Source organism: Astatotilapia calliptera, chromosome 8, assembly GCF_964374335.1.
Source record: "Astatotilapia calliptera chromosome 8, fAstCal68.1, whole genome shotgun sequence".
NCBI classification, from domain to species: Eukaryota; Metazoa; Chordata; class Actinopteri; order Cichliformes; family Cichlidae; genus Astatotilapia; species Astatotilapia calliptera.
In genome coordinates this window covers 28,488,778-28,503,002 of record NC_137429.1, presented here as the reverse complement: position 1 = coordinate 28,503,002, position 14,225 = coordinate 28,488,778, and the positions used below count along the sequence as shown (strand labels likewise).

General features: G+C 40.0%; 1 protein-coding gene across 4 annotated transcripts in view; it reads left to right on the top strand.

Moving 5' to 3' along the window:
• Window positions 1–14,225, top strand: part of llgl2 (LLGL scribble cell polarity complex component 2) — a 47,387-nt gene that overhangs the window by 15,502 nt on the left and 17,660 nt on the right. For 2 of the 4 annotated variants that reach the window (XM_080305254.1, XM_026177583.2), the window contains exons 2-3: window positions 9,978–10,099; window positions 13,097–13,194. In XM_080305254.1, the coding sequence (XP_080161380.1) occupies window positions 10,025–10,099; window positions 13,097–13,194 (173 nt within the window). In that variant the 5' untranslated portion in view covers window positions 9,978–10,024. Of the gene's footprint in view, window positions 1–9,940; window positions 10,104–13,096; window positions 13,195–14,225 lie in introns of all 4 variants that reach the window. The other 2 variants (XM_080305253.1, XM_026177584.2) reach the window with 2 other exon arrangements.

Sequence of the window (14,225 nt, the reverse complement as noted above, 5' to 3'; positions counted from 1 at the left end):
CGCGTAGGTGTGGACGTAGCCTAAAAGAGTTAGTAGTAGAGCAGGGCGATATGGCCAAAAATATTTATCACGATATATATTTGAAAATTTGCGATAACGATATAACTGACGATATAATTGATGCGAGACAAAATACAACTCCACAACATTACTAGCGCAAAAAGACAACCTATCATTTATTTTCACTTAAACAAGAAGCTGGTTTTTATGTACATTAAAGCTTTATAAAAATGTAACAGTGCAAATGCAAATTCCTTGCTGAAAGTTTAACCAAAAGGCATTTCCAGTAGAAATGGGCTGACATATCCTGAGCATAACCATGTATAATATCCACTGAAGTTAAAAAGAGGTGCTTTGCAACATTAAACTGCAGTGTGCAGTACGTATTTTTCGGACCATAAGGTGCACGGGATTATAAGGCACATTAAGCGAAACAAAGCAGTCAGATAAGTCAAACTTTATTAAACTCCTTCTTCTTGCTTCCTCCACTTCTGTACCAGTGATTCATTAATGTTGAATTCTCTGGCAGCTGCTCTATTCCCATGTTGTTGCAGTATATTAATGACTAACCTCGTATTGTGGATGGATTATCTCAGTTGTTCTCCTGACTGAAGATTGTTCCTTTTACAGCATCCTGCCATGCGATTGCATTTGTCTCTAACCATCAGGAACCTTAACGTTAACTTTTATAAGTGGAAAAGTGTTAGTGTTCGTCCTCCAGCTTCACTGTTTATGTTATGCTAACATAGCTGTGTCGCTAACGATCACGTAGCACATCATTATATACCAGGTAGCCCAACTTCAGTAACCCTACAAACGTCACTGCTGTTTAGTTTCCTGTCTTCATTTATGTTGGAAGTGATAGCAGAGCTGTACGTTTGATTTTTTTCAGAAATCTCTCAGTCAGAACATGCAATATCATGCTTAGGTAACTAGCGAAACTAGCGAGCTAACTTCCGCTAGCTTCCTGCTAACTTCTAACTCCGTTAAATGTAATACATTTTGTTTTCATGGATGCCTGGAAGTTAAACTTCATAGTTTCACCTGGTAAAGCAGCAATGCTGATCGTTTTATTAAAGATGAATTTAGACAGTTTTTAACTCTTAGTGATGCTGCAGTGTTCGTTTGACCTGAAGATACGGAGTTTAGGACCCAGATTACTCCCAGATTTAAGGGCATCTTAGTCCGACGGCCGCTTGCATGTTCTGCAAAAAAATGTGCTTTGTTGTGTATCTGATGGACAAACACCAAACCAGTTCCACATCACTGAAGTTGCACCATTTTTACAAACCAATTCTGGTTCATCTGTTTCACTCAACAATCGGCCATGTGCGTATGAAAACAAAGGCACTGCGCATGCGCGTTTTACTCATATTCTATCGCGATATTTCATTTTCCTATCGTTGCCTAACATTATACCGGTATTACCGTGAACGGTATAATATGGCCCAGCGCTAGTTAGTAGTTTGTTTTCTTACTACCTGCAGATTACTTGTATTTGCTTAATTGTTTACTAAATGTTTGAGGTGTGAAAGAAACCGCAATGGAGCAAAATATGAGCGTGTGTGGTTGGAGGATGTGTTCGTGCATGTGCGCGAGAAGGGGGGGGCGCAAACATTTTTCTTGTAAAACAAAGGGGGGCCTAGCAAAAAAAGTTTGGGAACCACTGTTTTAGATCATGTTATAGTGCCTTAGATTTATTTATTCATTTATTTTTGACAAAAAGATGGTCAATGCGTTTGACGAGCTGGGAGATATGTTGTTGCATTGTTGCAGGATCTGGAAAGGTTTTGATGTGGTCGGTCCAGGTGGATCAGTAGGACACTATAACATGCAAGTAAACTTCACAATTACTGGCCCTGCACAAAAGGGTGTTCAGCCACTGGAGAATGGCTGGTGTGTTTCTTAATCCAGATGGCATTAAGGTTTATTGTAAAACATTGTCAGGTGTCTTACAGACAGGAGTTTGGTTCATGGGACCTACCAGTATCCTTAAAGGAGATCTGTCTTTGTTATTAACTTAAAATGATATACTCAGTAAAGTCATTCATTCATGGAAGTGGGAATGAATCTGGCTTGTAACGGCACTAACCTTGCAGAAGTGATTACAAAATCAAAATTGATCAGGTTTTAGGACAAGCAGTGATGGTGAGCTCCAAGGACTATTAGTGGGCACAGCAAAGGTCAAGGACTTACTTACTTTACATTACTTACATTTTGCATTAACACACGTAATAACAAAGTAATCAAATGTATTTTTAACATTGCTCAATAGGACCCTCAGAAATAAAATTAAATTAAAATTTTAGGTAATAGAAATTGAAGTGCTAGTGGTATTTTGAACAAAACATAATGTACAAATAGGAAACTATTTGTGTCAAAATGGATTCTGTTTAAAAGAAAAAAAAAAGTTCAAATACAGCTTCAAATTAAATCGAAAAGGTATTTACTTTCAGTCCAAAAACCCACATTTCTAAAGCTTACAGATGATTCAGTTCATGAATTCCGATTACACTGGACATGCTCTGGAGTGAGGCTTGCTCTTATCTTTGAGATAACGTCCCCAGCTGCAGCTGATTTTCATGCTGTCATGACTTTAGTCTTTGACAGGTGCATGAGCCTCTTTTTCAGGACAAACTCATCTACACTAGTTAAACAGAACAAAACAGAAAAGACCGTTACTAATCACAATTAATTATATTAAACATAGACATTAACTACCTAACGTTAGGTTTGTTATTCAGAATAAACACTAATATTAATGTAAGAAAAAAATCAAACTAGGAGACCGTGTAGCTGCTCCTACTCATTAGTTATCAAAACTGAACTGGTGTTCGCTTCATTTGAGAAGTTTTCGACAGGTAAGCTAATATCAACATTACTGTACAAACATCAATATTACTGTACAAATATTAACATAAACAGTGCGTAGTGTTTGAACGACTAACTTAACTCCCTAAAATGGACCAATTCAGAATTGAAATCGCACTCTCCAGGGTGCTGGTGTTTTAAATGCTTGTGCACTGCAATTTTACTGTGTTGGAAGGAAAACTCTGCTTTTCACAGTCTGTGTTTAACTTTGTTTTCTGTGAAATGCTTTCACTTAAAAAAAAAAAAAATACAAAACTCTGTTTCCATTCTCTTCTGTGCTCCTGTTTTGCCGTTCGCGTTATGTTCTTATGCTTAGTATTGGGTGCAGTATTGGCAGATGATACAAGTGACACTACCCCCATAGCTTCCTGTAGTGTATTGCAGTTACAAAAACATATTTTGCAACATAAATTTTGCCTCAGACAGTCAGAAATATTATAATTCAGATCATGCATCAGTACATTTCCATATTTTTATATCTATAAAAAGAAAGCTGACACTTGCGAGACTTTATCAAAGGTGTGAGCATCACAGCAGAGGCCTTTGTGTCAAAGTAGCTGGGGATGAAACAGAAAAACATGAAGATGGTTTTCCTGGCCTGGGATTTTATAAAAATATTCTGCAGTAGATCAAAAATGAAAGAAAACCATTCATCAACATATGAACATGACCTGATGCTGCTGAAGTGAAGCAGAGCAAAGTTACAGCAGTTTTATTACAGACACAGCTGAGCGTTTTGCAATTTTGCATAATTTTAAAAGGTTAAAATTTGATCAGTATTGAACAGCAGAAATGAGGTTTTCTTTTCGGAAGTAAGTAAAAGGAAAAAAACAGCGGCCGACAGCCTGTAAACAATGGTAGACTTGTGCGTAACAAGCAAGTGAATAATGCAGAAAAAAGATTTTTAGACGGGAAACTGTTCTTGAAGTGCAGAGAGAGAGAGCTGTGCATGAAGTGTGATTTTTATCGTGGTGGAAGCAAAACAGCAAAAGTAAGAGGGAATTCATGACGATGTTTATCAAATGTGAAGCGTAGTTTGCTGCTTCTTTTACTGCTGGTTCAGTGAACTTTGGTTGGAGAGAGATAAAACCTGCAGCTCAGAATCTAGCGCAAAAAATACGTAAACACAAAGCTCGGACCCACCGAAACGCTTTGTGTTTACGTCTTTGTGCAGAATCCGTGTACCTGCTCTCATTTACTGTTTTAGCTGTTTGGTGGTTGTTGAAATTTTGTGAGGTTTAACCTGAGATTCTGGCTTTTCGGGCAAAATAAATTTATATTAAAAAATTGATTCAGGATTTTAATGAATCGATATCACATTAAAATCGATTCTAGCTTGGATAATCAATAAATTGATAATCAAAACCCACCTCTAGGGATGAGACAAAAAAGCATACACCCTACATTCCGGTGGGAGGAGCTATGAACAACAGTTACATGTCAATTCAACAACTCTGCACCAGTTGAAAATACTTTTTATTTGATCTCTGGAAATATTCTAATAATTCGAGAGACTGGAATTACGATTTTTCCTGAGCTGTAAGCTATGATGATTGACATTAAATATAATAATTTATGTGTAATCATGGAATATACAAAAGTTTACTTTAACCTATTTTTGTTTTTTTCCACACAAGACTGCTGTGTTAGTGCTTGTCTTGGCGTGCTTGACCTTTCTAAATATTGAATATACTGGTCTGACAGAAATCTGGTCTGGTCTGAAACACTTAAAGGGATGATGCAACATTGAGTAGGTCTATGTAGTCCTCAGAACAAGTGACTGGTGAGTCCACCCAGTCTGTTTGGGACAGTCTGAGGAAGTATGAGGAAGCTTGAGTTGGAAATGTGAGTCATGGGAACACTGAGGGCAATAACAGAACTATGTCTGGCTTTGGACTGAGGCAAATAACCTGGCTCAGACATGTGAGTCGTGGCACAGACTTTTGTTATGAAAATGGACGGTCATGGACTGCAGATCACACATTTGACCACTGGTATGAGCTTTGCTTTGCCATTGTCTGAATCTGGAACTCCAAGTAGCTTTTCTGTTCCATAGCTGCAAAACAGAGCGTGGTGCTCTGTGGTTGACATATATATCCAGGACATACTGATGAGAAGTGGGCTACTGGAACAAGAGGGCACAAGCTGGCAAGAGATGATAATAAGGCGCTGTTGGAATGCTACTACGCGAGTCAACCCCAGTGGAAGGAGAATCTTTGATACCCAGCATCCAGATCGACAGCAAAACAACTAGTAGCTCAGTGTAAATGGTAAATGGCCTGCATTTGTATAGCGCTTTTCTAGTCCCTAAGAACCCCAAAGCGCTTCACACTACATTCAGTCATTCACCCGTTCACACACACATTCACACACTGGCGATGGCAAGCTACATTGTAGCCACAGCTGCCCTGGGGCGCACTGACAGAGGCGAGGCTGCCAGACACTGGCGCCACCGGGCCCTCTGACCACCACCAGTAGGTGATTAGTGGCTGACCTTCTCTGCCACCTGAGCTACAGCCACCCCAACATTTGCAAGAAGAAACTGCTCTCACATAGAGCTGGGCGATAGAATGATAACGATATGTATTGCGAAATAACTTTTTCTCGATAGAAAAATTAAACTATTGCGATAGGCCTCACCGCTCTTGTCCTCTTAAAAAAAAAATAAAAATGAACAGCCAATCCAAATTAAGTAGCGCAGAGCCGAACCAATCACAGCCGCAGCGTCACGTCACGTGACTTGTTACATACAGCACAAGTGCCAAGCCGCACATGTGTATTTGTTTGGGAAGCAGCCAGCCGCCGTGCCGCCCGGATAATGAAGGAAATGAGTGTGCCGACTAGAGAAAAATCAACCGAGAGCATGACCGAAGGTTACCGAAGAGAAAACAGATGATGGTTCCAATGCCGGAGAGATTGTCGAACGGAAGAGCCATAGAAGTCCCGTAGTGTGAAGGTATTTCGGCTATTTCAAGTCTGACAAAAAACAGAGTAGCGTGCACTGTAAATTGTGCCGAAAGCAAGTCTGGAAATACAATAAACCGGTGCATGCTCAATCTCTGACTGGAAGCACTAATTCGATATTATCACCCTCACCCAATCCAGGGCATCAAACCCCAAGTGCGATGGAAGAAGGATCGTTGAGTGCGAGAGGAACTAACCTGAAAGATTGGATCATAGCTGGTTATCAAGATTATGTACCCTCTGAGGATCTACTAGATGATGTCAATGCAGTACTATGGACAATAGTACTTTGTGGCATTTAAAAAAAAAAAAAAAAAAAAAAGAAGCCACAGAGTCGATGTTGCGTAGAGGGTGAGGGAAGCTGTTCCACAGTACTGGTTTGGAAAGCGCAATCCCATGGAAAAGTCAGAAGACCACAATCAGTGTATCTAAGAATCCAGTTTTGAGAGCAAGGGTGAAGAAGCTTGATAATATAAGTGGGGGCCTCTCCTCGTAAAGATATAAAAGTAAGAGTGAGGATTTTAAACTGATATCTGTACCCACTGGAAACCAGTGGAAGGACTTCAACAAGGGAGTGATGTAAGTGAATTTATGAGTGTGGGTTAACAGCCTTGCTGTGGTATTTTGGATCACTTAAAGGTGATGTAAAGAAATCTTTGACAGATAGGAAAAGAGTGCATTACAGTAATCTAATCAGGAGACGATGAAGGCATGAACAAGTATTTCCTGTTCATCTTTGGAGACAATAGTCCTACGTTTGGCAATATTTCTTAAATGAACAAAGCAGGTGCAGGTCACAGACTTGATATGAGCATCAAAAGACAGAGATTGATCAAAAATTAAATGGCCTGTATTTGTATAGCGCTTTACTAGTCCCTAAGGACCCCAAAGCGCTTTATACATCCAGTCATCCACCCATTCACACACTGGTGATGGCAAGCTACATTGTAGCCACAGCCACCCTGGGGCGCACTGACAGAGGCGCCACCACCACCACCAGTAGGCAACGGGTGAAGTGTCTTGCCCAAGGACACAACGACCGAGACTGTCCAAGCCGGGGCTCGAACCGGCAACCTTCCGATTACAAGGCAAACTCCCAACTCTTGAGCCATTATTTCCTTAAGACAGTCCATTAGAGTAGATAATTTGTCTAGTTCACAAGGTTTAAAGGAGGTGTTTAATTGGGTATTGTCTGCTTACTGATGGTAGGAAATAATTTTGAAACTACTAATGATAAGTCCTAAAGGCAGAATATTTAATGACAACTAGAAAAAGTTGCATTTCCTGCGAAAATGCAGTGTGAATGCCGTGTAGTGGAATCTGAAAAAGCAGAAAAAGGAGAACTATCTGCTGAAAACACTGTGTAGAAGCTGAACTCTGCTGAAAAGTGCTTTATTTGAAAGATTACACTGAAGAGCGTCAAGAAAGCAGGGAGAGTGCGAGGAGGGAAGATGTGCGGCAAGAGCCACAGGTCAGATTTGAACCTGCGCCACCTGGTCTCAAGGTGGCTGCTCATCTCACTTTTGAACTTTCTGCTGAAAAGAGCTGAAGAAACAGAAAATTTTGCAGAAAAGAAGTAAAGAAACTGAAAATTCTGCTGAAAACAGACCAAGAAGCAAAGAATTCTGCTGAAAAGATGTAAAGAAGCTGAAGTTTGTGCTGAAAAGAGGTGAAAATTTTGAACTGTCTGCTGAACAGAAAATTTGCCCTGAGCAGGGTACGAACCCGGGACTTCTGGTCTCAAGGCGGCTACTCATGTCAGTGAGCTAAACTGGTTTTCCGGAAATTGAATCGAGAAGGAGAAACTGACAATTCTGCTAAAATGAGCAGAAGAGCGTGAGATTTGTGCTGATAAGAAGTGAGAAAGCTGAAAATTCTGTTGAAAAGAGGTGAACTTTTTGAACTTTCTGCTGAAAAGAGATGAGGAAACAGAAAATTGTGTTGAAAGAGGTGAAGACACTGGTCGTGTCCAAATTCATGGGCCGCATCCTCCTGAGGACCCGGCCTTCGTGGTCTACGTGGGCCGGGTCCTCAGAAGGTCGGGTAGGCCGGAAGTAAACGGCCATGAAATTGGACGGTCTAGCCTTCTGATTAGCGTCACCGCTGTCTCGATGGAGTTTAATAAACTCAGCCGTCTGCTCCTTGCTATCTAAAATATAACAGGACACTGGTGTAAATTCTCGACCGTCTCACACTTCTGTTTAATCAGTTTTCTGTTTCACGTTTAGTCAGCTGTGTAAAAACCAAGGAGGAACCCACCCGGGGGATTAATAAAGTTTTATTTTATCTAATCTAATCCAATAACTTTAATCTCAGCCAAACCGATTTACTCACAAACAAACAAAACACTGAAAAAAAGCCCAACAATAACATTTTTAGGTTGTCTAAGTGACTTATATATTACGTTTAACTCGAGCAGCGAAAGTCCGCGGTGATCTGAAAATGATGTGCCGGGAGTTGTGCCATTCTCGGCCGCATCAGTGACCCTCAAGCTCCCGGCTAGCTATCGAGCTGGTGGGTAGCAGACGTCTCCGAAAACATCGAAGCACTTTTGCAAATATGCGATATCTTGATAAACCGAGCAGATATTTGATGTTTACACAGCTACTTTCTCGCCTGAAAATATATTAAGAGTTTCTTTTGTGACCCAGAAAGATTAGTATGAGTAATTTTAAAACTTAGTAGCGGCCACCATTGTTGGAAACTGGAGTTTGGCTGGGCCGCGCTATGAATTCTGGGATATGGTAGGCCACGAAGGACACACCCAACCCATCCTTCAAATTCGGGGAAAAGGAGGACGCATTTGTCGGCTGCATTCGGAGGAGTCTACGAATTTGGACAGCCTTTGGCGCGTCGCTGTGAAATAATCGGTCTACAAATGCGGCCTCAGGAGGATGCAGCCCATGAATTTGGACACGACCACTGAAAATTCCGCTGAAAACAGACCAAAAAGCGAAAATTCTGCTGAAAAGAGGTTTCTGCTCAAAACAGCTAAAAAGGTGCTGAAAAGGGGTGGAAAAAAAACTGAAAATTCTGCTGAAAAGGGGTGAAGGGGTAAAATTTATGTTGAAAAAAGTTTAACTGTGAACTTAAAGAAATGTTGCCATAAGCGGGATTTGAACCCGGGCCTCCCGGTCTGAGAACGGCTGCTCATCTTACTGAGCTAAAACACGGTTCAGCCCGGCAAGCAAAACTGGTGATCACACTGATAATGTGGTCCCATTCAGCAAAATGGGCCAAAAATAGCATAAAAAGCTTAATATCAGAGGGGCCGATGGCGCAATATGGCAGCTTCTGTCAGTCTATCCCAGGGCAGCTGTGGCTACAACTGTAGCTGCCTCCACCAGTGTGTGAATGTGAGAGTGAATGAATAGTGGAATTGTAAAGCGCTTTGAGGGCCCCGAAAAGCGCTATATAAATGCAATCCATTATTATTATTATTATTATTATTATTATTATTATTATTATTATTATATCTCAAAAAGTATAAAAGTTATGAGCACCAAAAGATATAGCTGGCATTAGCAGAAGGTTTTGTGCAACGTTTGTGTGAAGAACCACTTGTAACACACAGCATCTACATTAAATAGCGGTTGTATTATGATTTCACACAAAATCTCACATGGAGAAGAATGTTTGGTCGCTGAAATGGGACAAATGATGAATACATTTACATTTGAATCCTAATTTCCCAGTGACTTCACAGACAACCAAACATGTAGCCAGGGGCCTTATGACACCCAGGTCTCATGTATTTTGTTTAATAGGTTTCTATAGACATTAGTGAAGCAAAAGTTTTGGTACTCCTAGTAACCCCTTTTTCCTTGAAACTGCTGGTTGTGTATTGATGCAAGAAAAAACATGAGCCACTCTGTACTTTTTTGGAAGGCAGCTGGACTGATTAATGTGGCTGTGTATCTGATGGTGTTATTCATCTCTGAATTGTGGCTGGAGAACACGCTTATGGAAGAAGACATGTTGTGATTGTTTTAAATAAATAGAATATCAATATTTGCTTTTCACTAAGGAATAACAAAGGTGTGAACTAGAGGATTTGTCTAATAACATGCCCTTTTTTCTCCTCTCTGAAACTTTTACTTTCAAGCTGGATCATCTACCTCTATCTCCTGTGTCTCCTCCAGCCAGCAAGTGTCAGCGGGCCTTCTGGCTGCACACCGGTATTGACAGGATGAAAAGGTTCAGGCGGCACGGTCAAGAGTCCCAGAGGGATCGGCTAAAACAGGAACTCTTCGCGTTTAATAAGGCAAGTAAATTAGACCATACCACACAGTTTGCCATCTGTAGTGATGTGGTTCAATGTGAGTGATGAGAAGAAGAAGACAAAAATCATTCAGGAGACTCTGAACTATCTGCAGTCATGATATACATTCAAGTGACCAGGTTACTAAGCAGAAACAGAAAATAAAAGTAACCAGAACAAGATCAAGTAAGCTGTTCACTTTAAATTTATATATTAGTTTCTTTTTCTCGTGATTTTTGTCTGTACACCACCATGGTCCATTTAAATCAAACAACAGAGGCGTGATTGAAGTGCAAGCACTCAGCTTTAATTCAAGGGCTTTAACAAAAATATTGACTTAACTGTTATGGAATACAACCACTTTTATACATGGTTTCCATTTTTAGTACTCTGGTGTTCAGAATGTAATTCCAAAAATTATCATTTTTCAAATACTTAAGAACCTGACTTATCTCAGCTAAGAATATATACATTTCAGACAGAATGTCAAATAATTAATATAAGTGCGGTGCCTTTTAGAATCCATACAAATGTCAAACTTTGAACTCTAACCATCGTAGGTATCCAGCTTAAGTAACCATAGCGATGTAATTAGGTTGATCCTAACATTAACAATATTATAGCCCTCTGGTTTTTCTAATCCACTAACAATAACCAAGTGACAATGAAGAAGCTTAGTGGAGAAAGCAGTGCCACCTGATTATTTCAGTGCATCTAAACCAGGGGTGTCAAACTTACTGTCTACGATACAATTACATACAACCCGCAGGATCATTTTATATGTCAGTTATTAATGTGGAAGCCGAATCTTCAGCCCTGTTGAGAATCCATGCAGGCAGTGGTGGAACTTTATTTTTGATGGGTACTCCATGTCGCCAATCACATGCAAAGACAGACTGGGATCATACCATTATGTGAAAGAAGGAAGAGGGCGGACGTTCCAAAGACGGCACGTGTAGTGGTGTAGCCAGTTACATGGAGAGACAGGAGAGTCGGATTTAAATGCTAGCAGGTCATTGTGGAGGACAAAAGGTTTCAAACTTGTCCAGGCTTTAAATCGTGTGTGTTCTCTGTAGTGGTAGTAAATGCATAAAAATAGGGCTTTTATTAAAACAGTGAAAAAAATCAAAAAACTCCTCCCTTGAAAAAGACTAAATTTACAGTTCAGTATTGAATATTACATTAAAAAACTGTATACAAAATGTCTTTGAATGGCAGAGATGCAGAAATGTCTGTAGTCATAGGTTTTACAGCTTTTACAGTTATATTTCTACTATCGAAATGTGTTTTGTTTTGGTTTTTTTATGACTACAGTTTTAAAAAATGGTCATATAAAAAAACTGTTAAATATGTAACTTCTTTACACTGTGGGAAAGGAGAGTTTCACTGGTCTGGGCCACTTAAGATCAAAGTGGGCTGTATGTGGCGCATAAACACTGCACTCATTTTACAGATAATTGTAATCATAATGATGACGCACTTTCTGCATAAAAGAAAGTGCGTCTGCAAAAAGACAATAACTATATGTAAAACCTAATGCGAAAGAAAAAATGTTTTGACAATATTATTGACAATTTTATTGACGAATAAAAACAAGATGAAGAGAGACGAGGTCCAATCAGAATGAATTGTGTTGTGTACAAAGAAGGGATGATGATCCAGTTAGAAGTTATCTTATGCAAAGTTAGACGTGCACAATTTGATCTGCCGCTGACAGACAAGGTTGGGCGAGCTCCCCGTCTCATGAAAAAACAACAAAATGTCAGAAGAGTAATCATATGGACACATTTCATGTCAAGGAAAGTCAGACACTTTGCAAACCGCGGCGCATAGAGCAACTTTCACCGGTTAAAAACACAACAAACTTTTATACTTTCTATTTTTGTCAACTGAATTGGTCTACAACAATCTTATGATATTTAATCAAATAAAACTAAATTATGACTAAAACAAAATCAAAATTTGCGTCAAAATTAACACTGGAACATTTATGTATACCTTTACATGTCCAATCTGAGATGTTGCTCTCAAACACTCATTCCTCCTGGTCCTCCTGGCGTGTTTTCAAAACTAAGAATTCTAATACGACTCGCCAGCTTGGCATAAAGACATCTAGCTGCTGTGATAGTGGCTGTTTGTTGGGTGTCATTGTGACAGATTCCCATTATAGCTTGCTCTGTGGCTAAAGATTGCTTCCAGTAAACAACGACACTTAAGGCACTTTGATTTGTGTGCTCCTTCCATTGTTGTAATCTTATTTTAACTTTATCATTTCCTTCCAACATTACTGTGCTGTGTGGATGACCCTAGTAGTTATGAGTAAATGCTTTCTTTCTTTCTTTCTTTTTTTTTTTTTTTTTAACCCCTCAGCCGTAGAAAGCTGGTTAGGGGTTGTCATTACCCTGCCCGGCAAGTTGGCAGGCGGTGTGGATTGTTGTGAATGCGATAATGCAAGCAGAATTGCAACCATAGGTGTATCTACTAAAGTTAGACCAGTTTGAATCTCAGTGACTCAATGTCATGTTTTGTAAATGTGATAACTCAAAGTACTAAATGTAGCATATGTGACTCAAGTCACGTAGGATATATTTTTACCACTCCCTGCCACCAGTATTTTTACATTTTGTTTTGAGTCAAGTTCTTATTTTTTGCTCTTGCATATACAGACTGATAGCGGCCGCAGCCTGGCAGAGTACGCCAAATGTACAAACATAGTAGTTGGTCATGTCCGTGGGTTCTAGACTTAATTTTCCAGACCAGTAAAACATCCAGTAAAAGCGTGATATATTGGACTGGGGAGCCAGTGAAATAAATATAAATATTAGACACTGCTGCTGACTGTTAAACTCTGATTAAAATCATTAGCTGTGAATTCTGACATTTATTGAGATGTATGAGGGCATTTCTTAAAGCTGGTATTGTTCTGTACACTCTTGTCTCTGTCCTTGGCTCTTTTGTCAAAGTTCTTTCTCACCCTCATCTTTTCACTCTCCTCCTCAGACAGTGGAGCATGGATTCCCCCACCAGCCCAGTGCTCTGGGCTACAGTCCCTCCTTGAAGCTGCTGGCCATTGGCACTCGCTCCGGGGCTATCAAACTGTATCCATCACTCTGTTAAATGTTCAGTTTCTATGCCATATGTTAAAACAAGATCTAGAGTGTAATTAAAGTGGTGGGTGGGTTCGTTTTGAGAGAGGTCAACTTGAGTCTAATAACAGATTAAATGTCATGTTGAGGCTGTCATTTTTAGCATCTACATGGATGTTAAAATCACCCACAATAATTATTTTATCTGAGCTGAGCACTAAATCAGATAAAAAGTCTTGAGAAATCAGACAGAAACTCAGTGTAAGGCCCAGGTGGATGATAGATGATAACTAATAATAACAATAATAATAATAATAATAATAATGTATACTTTATTGATCCCCGTGGGGAAAATCCTCTCTGCATCTAACCTACTCACTCAGTGAAGCAGTGGGCAGCCACTGGGTGCCCAGGGAGTAGTGTGTGGGGACGGTACCTTGCTCAGGGGTACCTCAGGGTACAGAGGATTCGAACCCCCGACCTTCTGATTATGGGGACCACCACTCTACCTAGAGTTATCCCTGCCCTAATAAGACTGTTATTTGAGTTTTTCAGCTGGGGTGGACAAGGCTGAGCATCAGGCTTTCAAATGAATTAAAACTCTGTCTTGGTCTTTGGTTGATTAATAAGCTGGTGTTGAAAATTGCTGCCACACCTCCTCCTCGGCCTGCTTCAAGGTTTCAGATAGAATGACTCGGGGGGTGTTGATTCATTTAAGCTAACATAATCATCCTGCTGTAACCAGGTTTCTGTAAGGAAGAGTGAATACTGTGACTATAAATTAGCAAGTGAATACACAGAGTGTGTGCTTTGGATGAAGCATGTGAAGATTACACTATGAAATAAATAAGTTATCTATTAGTTTTTAATTAAATTGCTGCACAAAAACACCACTGTGTGTTGGACCAGGAAGTGATCCTCTACTGCAGAGAGAGGGAACACCAAGTGACAGCGCCACCCAAAGGAGAGAGGAGGTCTAAGTTGTGACTTCTAAAGCAAGAAGATTTCTGGCTCTAATTCCCTGTACATAGTATCTTGGCGTC